Below are 14695 nucleotides of genomic sequence, written 5' to 3'. Positions count from 1 at the left end.
ATGAACACAGCAGGTCAAGCAGCATCAGAGGAGCAGGAACCGGCTGTGTTCATCCAGCTCTACACCTTGTTATCTCTTCATCCACTGCAGGTTATTTCCACTCCAACCCTCACCACCCTGCCCCCGGCCAAGACCTCATCGAATTTTTCTTTTGATATTGTTGATTTTAAATGTATCCAAGTACCATGAACGCACAGCTGGTGTTTCTCTTTCCCAATATTAGAGTCATTTTCAGATCAACAGCTCAAACAGCATAATGATGCCCATTATGTACACAGGGACAGGGTGAGGGGAAGGGGTTTCTGCAGTCTGTGCTTTTGGATTAGATGTTGCTTTTAAACACAAATGGAATTAGGGGACAGCATCTCCTTTGAGACTGTTTGCCTGAGAGCCCTGTCAGCGAGTTAGAGGGGTTTATGCTTTGGGATGTAATGGCTTTCTTTTGACTGTGCCAGCTCCTTGTTTTCACCCTTTATTAAGAATGCCTGTTTGCCTCCCCTTTTTCGACAAGATCTGGTGTTGTGCATCTTAACTGAATTGGAAGAATCTCCTTCCAGAATACAAGGGTGAATAACAAAAATACATTTAAAATAACTCAGTAACTCATCAGACTGATTCCCAGGATGGCAGGGCTAAGAAATTAAGAAAGATTGGATCAACTAGGCTTGTACTACTCACGGGAATTTCGAAGAATGGGGGGATGATTTCACAGAAACATAAAATCCTGATGGGGCTGGACATGCTAGATGCGGATGTTCCTGATGATGGGGAAACCCACAGCTAAGGGTCACTGTCTAATAAGGGGTGTGCCATTCAGGACTGAGATGAGGAAGAATTTCTTTACTCAGAGACCTGTGAACCTGTGGAATTCTCTCCCACAGCAAGTTGTTGGGGTCAGTTCATTAGATATATTCAAGAGTGAGCTGGGCATGGCCCTTGCAGTTGAAGAGATCAAGGGGTGTGGAGAGAAAGCAGGAATGGGATACTGAGATTGCAAGATCAGCCATGATTATATTAAATGTTTGTGCAAGCTTGAAGGGCCAAAGGGCCTAGTCCTGCTCCTATTTTCTATGCATCTATGAACTGGAAGTGTCACTGCACTGAAAATGTTAAGTGTGCTTGCTTTTCATAGATGCTGCCAGACCTGCTAATGTCTCCAAAAATTTCTGGTTTTATTTCAGATTGACAGCATCTGCAGTTCTTTGTTTTGCTTCTAGGATATTAACAGAAATGCGGAAGAACTAATCACTTCCTTGTGTCAGGTCTCTTCAAAATACGCCAAAAACAGTGCCACTCTGCTTTTGAGATAGCAAAAACTGCTGATGCTGGAGTCAGAGATAATACAGTATGGAGCAGGCCAGGCAGCATCAGAGGAGCAGGAAAGCTGACGTTTCAGCTGAAGAAGGGTCCTGACCCTAAACATCAGCTCTCCTGCTCATCTGATGCTGCCTGGTCTGCTTTATCAACATGTACATAATTCTGCCTGGCTACATAACCAATATGACTTATTTTACATTTCAAATGGTAACCTTCCTAGCTTACAGTACCTTGTATAAGTTCAAGAGATGCTTGACTATCTGCTGGGAAAAATTAAGGCCAAATCCCAACTGGAATTGTCTGAACCTCACAGAGATGTCAAAAATTGCAGGAGCTTTATTTAAAAGCAAAAACAACTTCGTAAAACTATTGGAGTTGCCATGACGTGATAGCCACCGATTTTTCTTTACAGTGGCCCCTCCAAATTTGAGTCCAAGCCCAGAAAAATCTATGCTTTATGACCCTTTAGGACCTAAAAGACCCTTTATCATTCTATAACACCTTGCTTCACCATTACATAGAAGGTCTAATGAGCATAAATAAGCATGAACATTCTTCCAGAAAGGCAAATGTAGCCATCAGACATTGCATGAGGGTAAATAGTCTAAGGTTGCATTATCTTTCTCTTTCGTTTTGGATGTTGGTTGACAGGAAAACCAAATGTAGTAACCTCCCCGAAAGCCCTTTCACAACATACAGCTGCAATCCTTACACTCTGTCTCCTGTACAATATATCATGCTGCTGTGTGACTGACTACAGCAAATGTCTCATTGTTGGCCTGGCCAGGTCTGGTCCTCATAGGCTGAGGGCAAGATGCTTCATGCTTCACCTGGAGCAGTAACTGTCTTCAGATTGTTCCAATCATCAGAATTGAATCAAGGGTGAGAGTCCTACAGAATGCCTGAAACCATTCAAAGACTTTGTCAGACCTTAGACCTTAGAAACTAGAGAAGTTGGTGATGTAATAATAACAGCCACCAGCCTAGTAATCCAGATAATCTGGCTAATGTTCTGGGGAAAAGGATTCAAACCCGGTGAACAAAAATCCAGAATTGAAGTAGTGATCTTTGCTGCTTGCTGTAAAAACTCTCTGGTTCACTCATGTTCCTTAGGGAAGGAAATGCTGACCTGGTCAGGCTCCAGACCCACAGCAATGTGGTTGCCTCAGCATTACCTTCTGAAATAATTGTACGAGCTCATCCTACAAGGGCACTTAGGGATGGGCGACAAAGCCCTTGCCAGCCATCCCCATATCCCATGGAAGCCTTGTTTAAAAAAAACAATGTCTACACAGGAAACTGATATTTAATAAAGAGGCCCTGGGTTTGGAAATAGAACAAGATGAATCCAAATATACAGAAGAGTAAACACCGGGCTAAAATAACCCAAACAATGTAAAATAAAATAGATCTGCACATGTATTTCAGACAATTCTTCCAGTAATGGCGAATAAAATGTGAAGAGATTTCATTATCAAGGCGGAGATGCGTTTCTTTCTCGTAACTGTAACCCGGGGGATATGTAGCACGTCGTCGTTACAAAGCCCCTCCTACTTGGGATTTGCTTTCTTTGTCTCTGTCTTTCATTCCTGTTTTGGTGGTACCCAGTCAGTTCATTGCATTCATAGTCTGCTCTAAATTCTTGCCGGCAAATCCGGTGACATTGCAGGGACCGGTTTCACTTCAGGACTGTCCCTGGTTTGAATCATAATCCGATTAGGATTTGGCGGTGTGCCGAGGAGGAAGGAGGTACACAGAGAGAGGCGAGCGAATTAAGTGTTCGTCCCGCGCCATTGACTGCAATCCAGCTCGGCGGTCACACTGACTCTAGACCTTGCCAGAGGTGAGTACACTACCGAGCTTTTCATTTAGGAGTGGGTAAATAGGGTTTGTCAAACAAAGACAGGGGATAATGGCAGTTCTGAAAACAAAAAAAACGATTTACAAAAGGAAAAAAGAATATGCCACGCTCGATTTATTCAAAAACAATGAACTCTAGTAAAACAAATCCTCAAGCAATTACACAATGAATAGTGTATGTTAGATTCGGATCCAAACTGCGATCATCAATGGTGCATGAAAAGATGAATTTGGATTCAGCATTCCTTGCTGGACTAAATAACAGGTTGGTAATTTAAATTTGAACCCACTCCTTGGAAAAGCAGGATCAACCGTGTGGACAATGAGACATGTTAGCATTGCATGGAACAGAAATGGGAGAAAGTTCGGTGTCTTACAGAGGGTTTATGTGTTCACACACCATTATAAAGAGCCACTGTAAGGGGCTTGTTGGATTTCAGTCCGATTGGAAGGGTGTGTTTGGCTGCCTCCCATTGGAAATGCAAGATGTAGCTTCTCAGCGATGGTTGCAGCTCGCTCGTCTTCCACTATAACAAGGCACTGGGAGACCACCTCAGCAATTCTTCCTTTGTTAGTGGCTCTGAGAATCCTCTGTGCGAATTAGCCTCTCAGCACACGACCAGCAGGTGCTGTTAAGAAACTGAAATATATCCATCTAAATATCAATTTATACAGTTAACCAGATGAATGCATTGCAAAATGTCACAAGATCAGATCATAATGCTGTAAAAATGATTTTTCAGAAGAACATATCAAACTATCTGCTCCCTTAATGGTGTGCAAATCAATTTCTTGTAGTGCTGCTCAGGATGAGGCAAGATTAAGTCCAAGTCTTCTGGTGTACCAAGATTAGAGAGTGAAGTTAATTGGACCAAGCTAACTGTAATTATAGCCCTTGCCAGAGGGGCTGTACTACCAAACTGTTCATGAGAATATGTAATTACAGTGTGGTGAGATTACATAGGCTGTTTCTATTATAAATGGTAAAATTAGACAAGAAATACAAACATAATGTGTTTTAAGTGATGTATGGAATGTTTCGAAATGATCAGTGTGTTCATTGTGTTTGGGGGTTCTGCAGTAACAACGGTTTTAATATTTGTCTCTTTGTAACTTGCTGTGGACGCACTCAACTGCAGGAACAGGTGACATAAGTAAAGAGACCCTAAGGATATTTCTGTTAAATTCTCAAGAAATTAAAATAACATGGTTTAATGATTTATGGAATTGTGGTGTTACAATAAGCAGGGGATAAGAGGAGAAGCATATGGATCAGGGGTAGCACAACAATGCTGTACTATTAAATGTAGAGTAGTATAAATATACAATAGTGTTGTGAAGAGGACTATTTTGGTGTAGTGTTAGTGTCTCTGAGTCACAATGCCCAGTTTTGAATCTCACCTGCTACAGAGAGCTATCATTAACATCTCTGAATAGGTTGATTTAAAATATCTATAATAATATTGTGTAACCCATGAGGTCTGATGTGATTTATTTGCACAGCTGAACTGATAATTTGAAATTATAAATTGCTATTTCTAAAATTGTAAAGTCTCCAAACCATGAACCAAACTAAGCACAGTAGTGTATGTTGACCAATGAAAACTGTACTTCCAAGTGTGTGATTATACTTCAACGAAAAACATTCATGACCCATTTGCATCTCATTGTGTGGATCTAGCGATAAATCCACCAACTGCCACTATAATTACTTACTTTTTAGTGGTGGATAATTCTGACTTAAATTCTTCTCTTCTTCCTCTGCTTCCTGTACTAACCATATTGGTTTGAAATGCCTTATTGTATTTTCATTGTTTTTAAAATAAATGTCATTGTCTGGGCTTGTAGATAGATATCTTCATCAGAACTGTCTGACATATCAACACCCTGGGATGTTACCATTAACCAGAGACTGAACTGGACTAATTAATATAAACACTGTGACTCCAAAAGCAGGTCAGAGACTAGCAATCCTGTAGCAAGTAATTCAATTCCTTATTCTCCAAAGGCTGTGCACAATCTCCAAAGCGCAAATCAGGAGCATGACGTAATACTCCCCACTTGTGTTTGTCAGTGCAGTTCCAGCAAAACTCAAGAAGCTCAACACCATCCAGGACAAAGCAGACTGCTTGATTGGCACCAAATCCATAAACATTCACTCCCTCCACTACTGACACAGAGTGATATTCACCAAGGCTCCTTAGCCAGCACCTACCAAACCCACGACCACTTCCATCTAGGAGGACAAGGGCAGCAGATACATGGAACCATCACCACTTGCACGCTTCCCTCCAAGCCACTCACTGTCTTGATTTGGAAATACATCACTATTTCTTCTGTCACTGGGTCAAAATCCTGGAACTTCCTCTCTCATACCGGTGCATCTACAGCATATGGACTGCAATGGTTCAAGAAGACAAATCACCACCGCCTTCTCAAGAGCAAGTAAAGATAGCCAAAAACCTTGCCCCATCAGTGACATCTCCATCCCCCTGAATGAATAATATAAAATAAATATGTTTTCAGTGTGGAGTCTCATTGACTATTCATTTCAGTTTCTGTTTCTTAGTTATTTATTATAAGCGGTTTGATTTTTGAATTGCAATGGCTACTGGTGATAATCCTGAGTCTAATTCTCATATACCAATTGTAGAAACTATTGTTCACTATTCACTCTCTAAAATCTTTTCTAATGAATAAAGCTACAATGTTTCAATATTTTTATCATTTCCAACCTCCCATTTCAATAATTCTGACACATCTTTATTACCTCTCTTATATAAATAGGGGCACTTTAAACTAAATGCAACATTTCATCCCTAACCTCTTGTTATGAAACAAGGATTCCAACTTTTCTAACTGGACTTCAACTCAAGAGAAGTTATTTAATTCAGTATTTGGAGCACATATAACAGGTTTCATTAATGATTTAAATGCCCAGTCCATAGTCTGTGTTGTCTACCATGTTAATCATTGCTCTTCAGTTCCAATTCTACTACCTAACCATCATATTTTGTGACATTGTGAAACACATTTGTTGTGCTCAGAAATAGTCTTTAGCTAGGTCATTCACTGTTTCAATATACATGTGCATATTGGAAGGGCTTGACAATGTTTTCATTCTGTTCGTCATTTATACTAGTTTGCCTCAAACAATACATTCTAGTTGTGTCAAATGTTTCAAAGTGCAATATTCTGTTTATGTCATGAGTGTACAATTTTATTTTTTGGGCTGTCTTTAACCATTTTCACTTTGTGTTGCAGGGACAGTGAGAAGGGAGCGTGCAATTTCCATTGAGTGTAGATTAGGCCGTGTGATGGTACAATGGGTATGCAAAGGAAGGTCAATGTGGTTAAACAAATGTTAAAAAATCTCTACACTTTGATGGTATGAGTAAGTATAGAAAATAATTAAATTGAAATAATTCATGATCTAACTGCTTCTCTTGCCTGCACCTAATAGATACAGTTTGTGAACATGTATCAGACCAGTTATATATAGTGGCACTTAAATACACAACAGCTTAGAGGAGAGGGAACCATTGTTAATAAAAACCTTGTAAAAACAATGGATTTGCTTTATCCATAGTTGCAGCAGGGGAGCAAGTGGGCAGTTTCTCTCCCAAGCACAATAATATCCCATTGGATTCTCACTTCTTTAGTTCACCTCAAGCAAGTTCACTCAGCTTGTAGAAAGAGACACAACTCCTGTGTCCACAATCTGTTGGTCAGCCCACTGACCTTCTGTCGTGTCCCCTGAGACCAAGCATTGCAGGAACCAAGTTAAACTACTGGGTTAATTTAAATGTGGAATTACAAGGTCAATGTTGCAGCAATTAGGGACAATGAAACAAAAAAATACAATCCAATGACAAGAACATGGCAAAAACTGGTAGAACAAATACATCTGAAATTCCGTTACTGGATTTACAGAAGTGACTTTTAAAGGTAGGTTTTCTCGTTCTTGCCTGTGATGAGGTGTCTCACATGCTATAAGCATGCATTAGAAATTTTTGAGCAGAAACAGAAATTGCTGGCGAAACTCAGCAGCATCTGTGGGTAGAAAGCAGAGTTAATGTTTCAAGTCTAGTGACTCAGTAATTTTATAAAACAGGCAGCACAGTGGCCGAGTGGTTGACACTGCTGACCTCACAGCACCAGGGACTCAGGTTTGATTCCATCCTTGGGTGACGGTCTGCATGGAGTTTGCATATTGTCTGCATGGGTTTCGTCTGGGTGCTCCGGCTTCCTCCTACAGTTCAAAGATATGTAGGTTAGGTAAGGACTGCATATGCTGAAAGCCAGAGTCAATAAATGTAGAGCTGTATAAACACAGCTGCTCAGACAGCATCAGAGGAGCAAGAAAGCCAACGTTACTGGATTTCAAATATTGTCAGGCCAAAACGTTGAATTTCCTGCTCCTCTGATGCTGTCTGAGCTGCTGTGTTTGTTCAGTTCCACATTTATTGACTGTAGGTTAGGTGGATCGGCCATGCTAGATTTCCCATAATGACCATGGATGTGCAGGCTAGGAGTGTTAGTCATGGGAAATGCGTGGTTAGAATTAGATTTATTGTCAAGTGTACGCAATTACAGTGAAAACTTAACAGTTTTACTCCTCATGGTGCCATTTTACCTACAAAATAGAGAAATAAAGAGATAAAACGGTTACATTGCTTTCCAGTAATTCACAGTATTTGTTAGAAAATGAGAAAAAAGTTAAAAGGATAAATATTACAATCAGATAGACAGATTACAACTAAACATTACATTGCAGTAGATCAGCGCAGGGAGTTTCCTCCTGTGGTCTGACTGGGCTTGTAAGCCACTGATCACCTGCACCAGTCCCCAGTTCAACAACTGTCCATGCCTCAAGTCTGCTCCCCTTAGGGTTAGAGGGATAGGGTAGGGAGAGGTGGGACTGGATGGGATGCTCTTTGGAAGAGTCTGCACGGACTTGTTGGTCCGAATGGCCTGCTTCCATGCTGTATGTATTCTGTGGGTCATCAGAGCCACCAGACCAGCTGAGTTTCTCCAGCAATATCTGTTTTTGTTTCAGGTCTCCATCATCTTCAATTATTTGTCTTTTTTTAGAAATTCTTGAGTCCATTACCTCTTATGGAGATTAAGGATTGAAAATGAACTAGTTACAGTTCTAATTTGAAAAACATCAGTGTGCATGAGTTCATAGAAAATTCCCAGCCATTGACTCTGAGTAGCATTTTGCTCCTCTTCTGTGTTGTAGTCTGGATTTCAGTGCCATTTGTTTAATAAAAGAAGCTACCTTAGGTTTTAATACATCTCAGTAATCCTAATTTTTCCAGGTGTCTTGAATGCTTCGTTATGAATAGAACCACAGCTGTCTGTTGGATGGTCATTCTGTTGGTAGCCATCTTCTGCGAAAATGCCACTTGCAAGGGAGGGAGAGGAGGAGCTCGAGGTTCAGCTCGGGGTTCAGCCCGTGGCCGCTTCCATGCACCCCGGGTCCGGGTCAGATACCCCAGTCGCTATGGGTCCTACAGCTCCAAAACACGAGGGGCAGTAGCTGGAGCTGCGGCTGGGGCAGTAGCTGGACTTGCAGTTGGATACGCGGCTGGAAGACTGCGGGGGTCAAGGCTGATCTGGGATGAGGATACGCAGGGCTATGTGAACATGAGCTGCATCCCAGTGAAAAACTGCACATTCGATGGAGGAGTTTACAGCTATCGAGTCTGGACCTCTTCTGCCACATCATTCTGGCCTTCCTACAGCTTGTCATCCATTTGTTCCGTGCTTACCTTCAAATATTTCCAACTTTAAAACCCTAGAAAGCAGTATTCAATGGTTTTACCAGAGCTACAATCATCATTCTTTTTAGGAAGTTTACTAGTACTTTTAGTATGGTTCTAAATGTTCGTAGACATATCACTCATTTTATGGTGTTGAATAGATTTAGACAGCATAGAAGACTTTATGAATTTTAACACAGTTTCCCAAAAGAATCAAACTACAGTGCATTTGTAGGGGTTTTTTTGCTGCAACAATCATCCCTTTGCAAATTAAAGCTATGTTGTGTAGGAACTGAAATACACCAAATTGTTACAAAGTTATCTTTAAAAGTATGTGTATTTTCCATCAACCTTCAAATTTTCACTACTCTGACAAAGTTAAATGCTCCGTTGGTCCCTTCTGGTTTTCCTATTGCTAGCCTGTTCAAATATGTTATTGTGAGCATAAGGCAACATTGTACCATTGTGTAAACTTGGCTAAATTTTTCCTAAGATAGTAGGAACTGCCGATGCTGGAGAATCTGAGATAACATGGTGTAGAGCTGGATGAAGAAGGGTCTCAACCCGAAACGTCAGCTTTCCTGCTGCTTGGCCTGCTGTGTTCATCCAGCTCTACACTGTGTTGTCTTAAATTTTTCCTAAAAATGGGCATAAATTGATTTTACTCTCTCAAAGTTTGATATTACAGACAGTTCAGCAGACCCTATGAAAAGTTTTTAAATTTGGCAGGATTCTGATGGATGTTAAACTGTAACTGGTAAGAAGCCAAGACTGTACATACTGACCACTTCCAGATGTACTCCAACAGAATTTGAATTGCTCTTTTTTTAAGAAGTTGACAATGGGAAATTAAGGTAATGTTGCATTTCATTCATTGGGGCAATAGTAAAATTGCACTAATACACGAAGTGGAGTATAACTGCCCTTTTGGTACTTGGAACATTTGATGACAATTGGACAATAGAAGCTAGAGTATAACTAGTATTTATGAGATACGCAGAGATGTTTCCATATTTGAGAGAGTTCAAAACTAGAGGAAATAAATATAAGACTTAGTATTAAGGGATTTCTGGAGAATTGTTTTAATCACGAGTTGGAAGAATGCAGAACTCAGTATCGCATAAAGGTTGACTTGTAGTTCACAGGAATTCAGCTAAGTACCAAAGAGGGAAAGGAATAGAAGCATATATTGGTTTATTGAGATGAAGTAAACTGAATGGGAGGAGATTTATGTAGAACATCAACTCCACTGCTAAGATAGGGCAACCTGTCAGCCTGCTGTGGTGTTCCATACTATGAACTATCCAACTAAGTGATTTAATATTACACTTAGTGTCTTCAAACGGATGCTGTTTTCGATGAAAATCAAACATGTTCTGACAGCTCATGACTTTTACCTGAACAGGCGTCAAGAACATTCATTCAAATTGTTGAATTTAATGCTTGATGACTGTTCTGCCAAAAAAAAATGCATAATTTACAAGTTAATATTTCAATAAATGCACACTACAGTTGATGCCCAGGGCCCTGTGCTATGCAGCAAACAAAATCATATTGATTCCTATGAAGTGTGTGCATATGAGGACAACCTTTTTAGGCATCAGGAGCTGGAGCAATAGTGGACTTGAATAATATCATAGAATCCCATGACACAAGAGGCCATTTGGCCCATTGAGCCGTACTGTTTCTTCGAAGGGACAACCCAATTAATCCGACTCCCCTGTTCTTTTCCCATTGCACTGCAAATCTTCTTTTTGGCAGTTATTATTGAATCTGTTTCCATAACCCCTCAGGAAGTGTGTTGGAGATCATAACTCACTATGTTAAAACATTCTTCAAAAACCCTCTGGTGCATTTGCCATTTACCTTAAATCTGGGTCTTCTTATTACTGACTGTTCTGATGGTCAAAACAATTTTCCCCCGTTCCTCTGACTCCAGATCATGTGAACACTTCTGCTCTGTATCACAAAAGGAGAAACAACAAAATTCTTTAACATTATCTTGATTCAGTTGATAGTAACTGATTCAAGTTCTTCAATATACTGTCCTATCCCCTCCCTATGTGTAGTCTCAGGGTGATGGGGCTTTCACCCTACAGGGAGAATCTTTGACATTAAAAGATTAAACATGTTCAGATTGACTTTAAAACAATATTTTACCTTGCAGTTGACATATTTTTGATTTAAGAAAATGATCCAAATCACTGTATATGGTGTTAGCCACTATTATTTTTACTCTTAGAAAGATGGGGCAGCAGCACCTCCAAATTCCCCTACGAGGCTCTTGCCATTCTGATTTGGAAATATATTATAGTTCGTTCACCCTCACTGTGAAAAATAACCTGGAACTCCTTCCTTAACAGCACTTCAACAATTCAAGAGGGAAGCCCATAACCACTTTCTCAATTAAAATGGTCAATAAATCCTGGCCTAAACAGAAACACCTGAGAGTATATTTTAAAAATACCCAAGACAATCAATGTTATAAAAACACAGGACATTTATGGCACAGGCTGAATTAATTGTAAACTTGCTTCAACAATGAACCCTTCTTGACCAGAAATCCATCAAAATCAATTTTGCTATTTTCAAACAGAATTACACGCAGGATTTTAATTGCCAAACTATTGTTCCCTCAAAATTTGAAACCTTCTTTCAGTAGAAGATGCAAGATTTAGAAGAGATAAAACCCTTATGGGGAAAAGCAGTGATTTAACCTCTGCATATAATGGAGTCTCATGAGTCTTTACAATATGAGACTGTTAAACCAATTTGGAGATAGATACTAAAGCTGGAAAAAGTCAGCAGGTCAAAATGACTTTTACAGAAAGAGAGAGAGAGATTAATGTTTTAGTTTGATTCTGTTTACTCAGAACTAAAGAGAAACAGAAGCAAGGGGCACATTTTAAAAATGAAGTGTATGCCATTTAGGATTGAGGTGAGGAAAATTTCTTTTATTCAAGAGTTATGATCTTTAGAATTCTTTACTCTAGAGGACTGTAGAAGCTCAGTCTTTCAGCATGCTTAGAGGTCAGTAAGATTTCCAACAACCAATAGCATGGATTTTGGTGTTAGTGTGGGTAAAAGCCATGATGATTTTAAATAGTGCAACAGCTTTGATGGGCTGAATGGCATACTACATTACTCAATGTAAGTCTTTCAAGTGGCGGTGGGGAAGCTGGCAGGATAAAGATCATAGATCTTTCATTTCTATTTATCTTCAGTTCTGATGAAATGTCGTTGGCCTGAAACATTATCTCTGTTTCTCTCCACAGAGGCAGCCAGATCTACTGAATTTCTCCAGCACTTTTGTGTTACTTCAGATTTCCAACATCCACAGTGTTTTGCCTTTGTATTGTGAATAGATTTGTAACCTAGTTGTAGCTTCTTTGATAGTTCAAAAGTTAAAGTGATGTTTCAAACATTTTATACAGTAACCAATAATTTAGTTATAACAGTACTGCCAATAATATTCTGGAAGGTAATGTTATAGGGAAGAACAGGTTTCCATTTTATATACAGTTCAAAGGGAGTATTGAAAATGATAACTACTCTCTAAGTTGCTTTGTGGAGTATCGTTACAGAGAAAGCATTGTTTGGTGAATTAATATACTTGCTAAAGTGTAATGTGACAAAATATTTGAAACTTTTCTTGTGTAGACTAAAATCATGTTCATTACATGCAACATTATATGCCCCAATATTTTGTATTATTAGAAGGTTGTAATGGTTTCTGTTTTGTGATCCCTTCATTGTATGAAAAATATTTCCTTCCAATAAAAGACTTAATGTACAGTGTTTTACCATTAAAAGGATCGATTTTAGTTGATTGTGAGGAAGATTAAATTGTTCCAATGAAAAAGTAGTCACACGGTGTATTCTTGTGTGAATGGGACACATCTTATCTGTCTTGTGGCCACATGAGCCTGTATGCGAACGATCTGCACCATAAGATGATATTAGCAGTGACTGTCGGGACAGAGACCATTTAAGCAGTTCACCGATGTCCTTAGTGCAAAGATTGTATCAATGCTGCTGTTTTTATGGATGCTGTGGGTTTTACTTTTATCCTGGTGTGACCCCTGTTTAATGCCTCAAACTTTATTGTTGAAAGTTGGGGGCAGCTTCAGTTGCTGAGAAATGGCAGAAGGAGTTATCTTCTGAGTTAACTGTTGCTACAGAGATAAGCTGATTATGATGGAAATTGTTTAAACTACCGCATAACCCCCCCCCCCCCCACCCATTACAGGTTTTGTTTGTACCAGCAATCAGGCCAGAAAGATCTGTGTTTGCTGACACCTACCAACAGAAAACATGTAAACATTTAACGGGGTCTTAGAACTGTTAGCATTCAGTTGGGGCTTCACAGCAGCCATTCCTGATGAGCTTGTGATCCCAAATCTCATGGGCTCATGATGCCTGCTATAAGGCATCCTTTTACGAGCTGCATAAACTTACAGACCATCATCTCCTCCATGCCAATGCATCTGACTAGTTAGGCAGTGATCAGGAGGTGATTTCTAAAATTGAAAAATCTTGGTTAATTACGAAGGTCTCAAAGGGCAAGACAACAGTAAGATTGAAAATATTAGGTGATACAGTGAAATAAAATCAACACTTAGCGATTTGTGGAAGCCAGTGATGGGTACTTTTAAGAGAATAGGTTAAGTGAGTATTCTCTAGCCATCTAATTAACTTCCTCCACATTTTGAGATGTGAAGTCTGAAGTGCAATAAAGGAACAGCTGTGTACTGGGATCTCATTAGTACTGAAGAAAGACAAAAATAAACAAGGTTGTCAAATGATTCTCTTTCAGATTACTACACTCAAGATCTGACAATGTTTGTTATGAGTCCTTCTGATGATGGCTATATGTGAAAGCAGACTGGCATGGCATAACAATGGCCTAGTATAGTACTGGTAAGGAAAATCAGCATAGGATTTATACATTTAATGGTAAGGTCCTAGGGAGTGTTGCTGAACAGAGACCTTGGGGTGCACGTTTGTAGTTCATTGAAAGTGGAGTCACAGGTAGACAGGATAGTGAAGAAGGCATTTAGTACACGCCTTTATTGGTCAGTACATTATGTACAGGAGTTGGGAGATCATATTGCGGCTGTACAGGAGAGGTTGGTTAGGCCACTTTTGACATGCTGCATAAAATTCTGGGCTCCCTACTATAAGTTGAAAGCCTTCAGAAAAGATTTACAAGGATTGCAGTTGGAGGGTTTGAGCTATAGGGAGAGACCGAATAGGCTGGCACTATTTTCCTTGGCGTGTCAGAAAGTGATGGGTGACCTTATAGAGGTTTATAAAGTGATGAGGGGCATGGTCAGTTTGAATAGCCAAGGTCTTTCTCCATGGGTGGGGCAGTCCAAATCTAGAGGGTAGAGGTTTAAAGTGAGAGGGAAAAGATTTAAAAGAAATCTAAGGGGTAATATTTTCATGCAGAAGGTGGTGCATGTATGGAATGAGCTGCCAGAGGTGGAGGAGGAGGCTGGTACAACATTTAAAAGGCATCCATATGGGTACATGATTAGGAAGGGTTTAGAAGGGTATGGGTCAAATGTTGCAAAATAGGACTAGATTAAGATATGCTGTTGGCATGGAGGAGTTGGACCGAAGGGTCTGCTTCCATGCTGTACAGCTCTGTGACTCTACGACATGTTAAAAGTACATAATGGAAGTATATGGGTCAGGGGAAATGAACTATTTTTGCTAAATAATGTGATAGCTTCAAAACTGCTTGA

The 14695-nt window shown here is 39.8% G+C and overlaps 1 protein-coding gene across 1 annotated transcript; it reads left to right on the top strand.

Moving 5' to 3' along the window:
• Positions 1 to 8520: 8520 nt before the first annotated feature.
• Positions 8521 to 8976, top strand: sprn (shadow of prion protein). Its single transcript, XM_059640264.1, has one exon. The coding sequence runs from the start codon at positions 8521 to 8523 to the stop codon at positions 8974 to 8976; it is 456 nt and encodes a 151-aa protein (XP_059496247.1).
• The last annotated feature ends 5719 nt before the right edge of the window (positions 8977 to 14695 follow it).

The sequence above is a fragment of the Stegostoma tigrinum genome, chromosome 37, assembly GCF_030684315.1.
Source record: "Stegostoma tigrinum isolate sSteTig4 chromosome 37, sSteTig4.hap1, whole genome shotgun sequence".
NCBI classification, from domain to species: domain Eukaryota; kingdom Metazoa; phylum Chordata; class Chondrichthyes; order Orectolobiformes; family Stegostomatidae; genus Stegostoma; species Stegostoma tigrinum.
This window is presented reverse-complemented; position numbering and strand designations above follow the sequence as displayed.

Coding starts and splice junctions, on each gene's coding strand:
- sprn (XM_059640264.1), top strand. CDS start 8,521: ATGAATAGAACCACAGCTGTCTGTTGGATGGTCATTCTGTTGGTAGCC.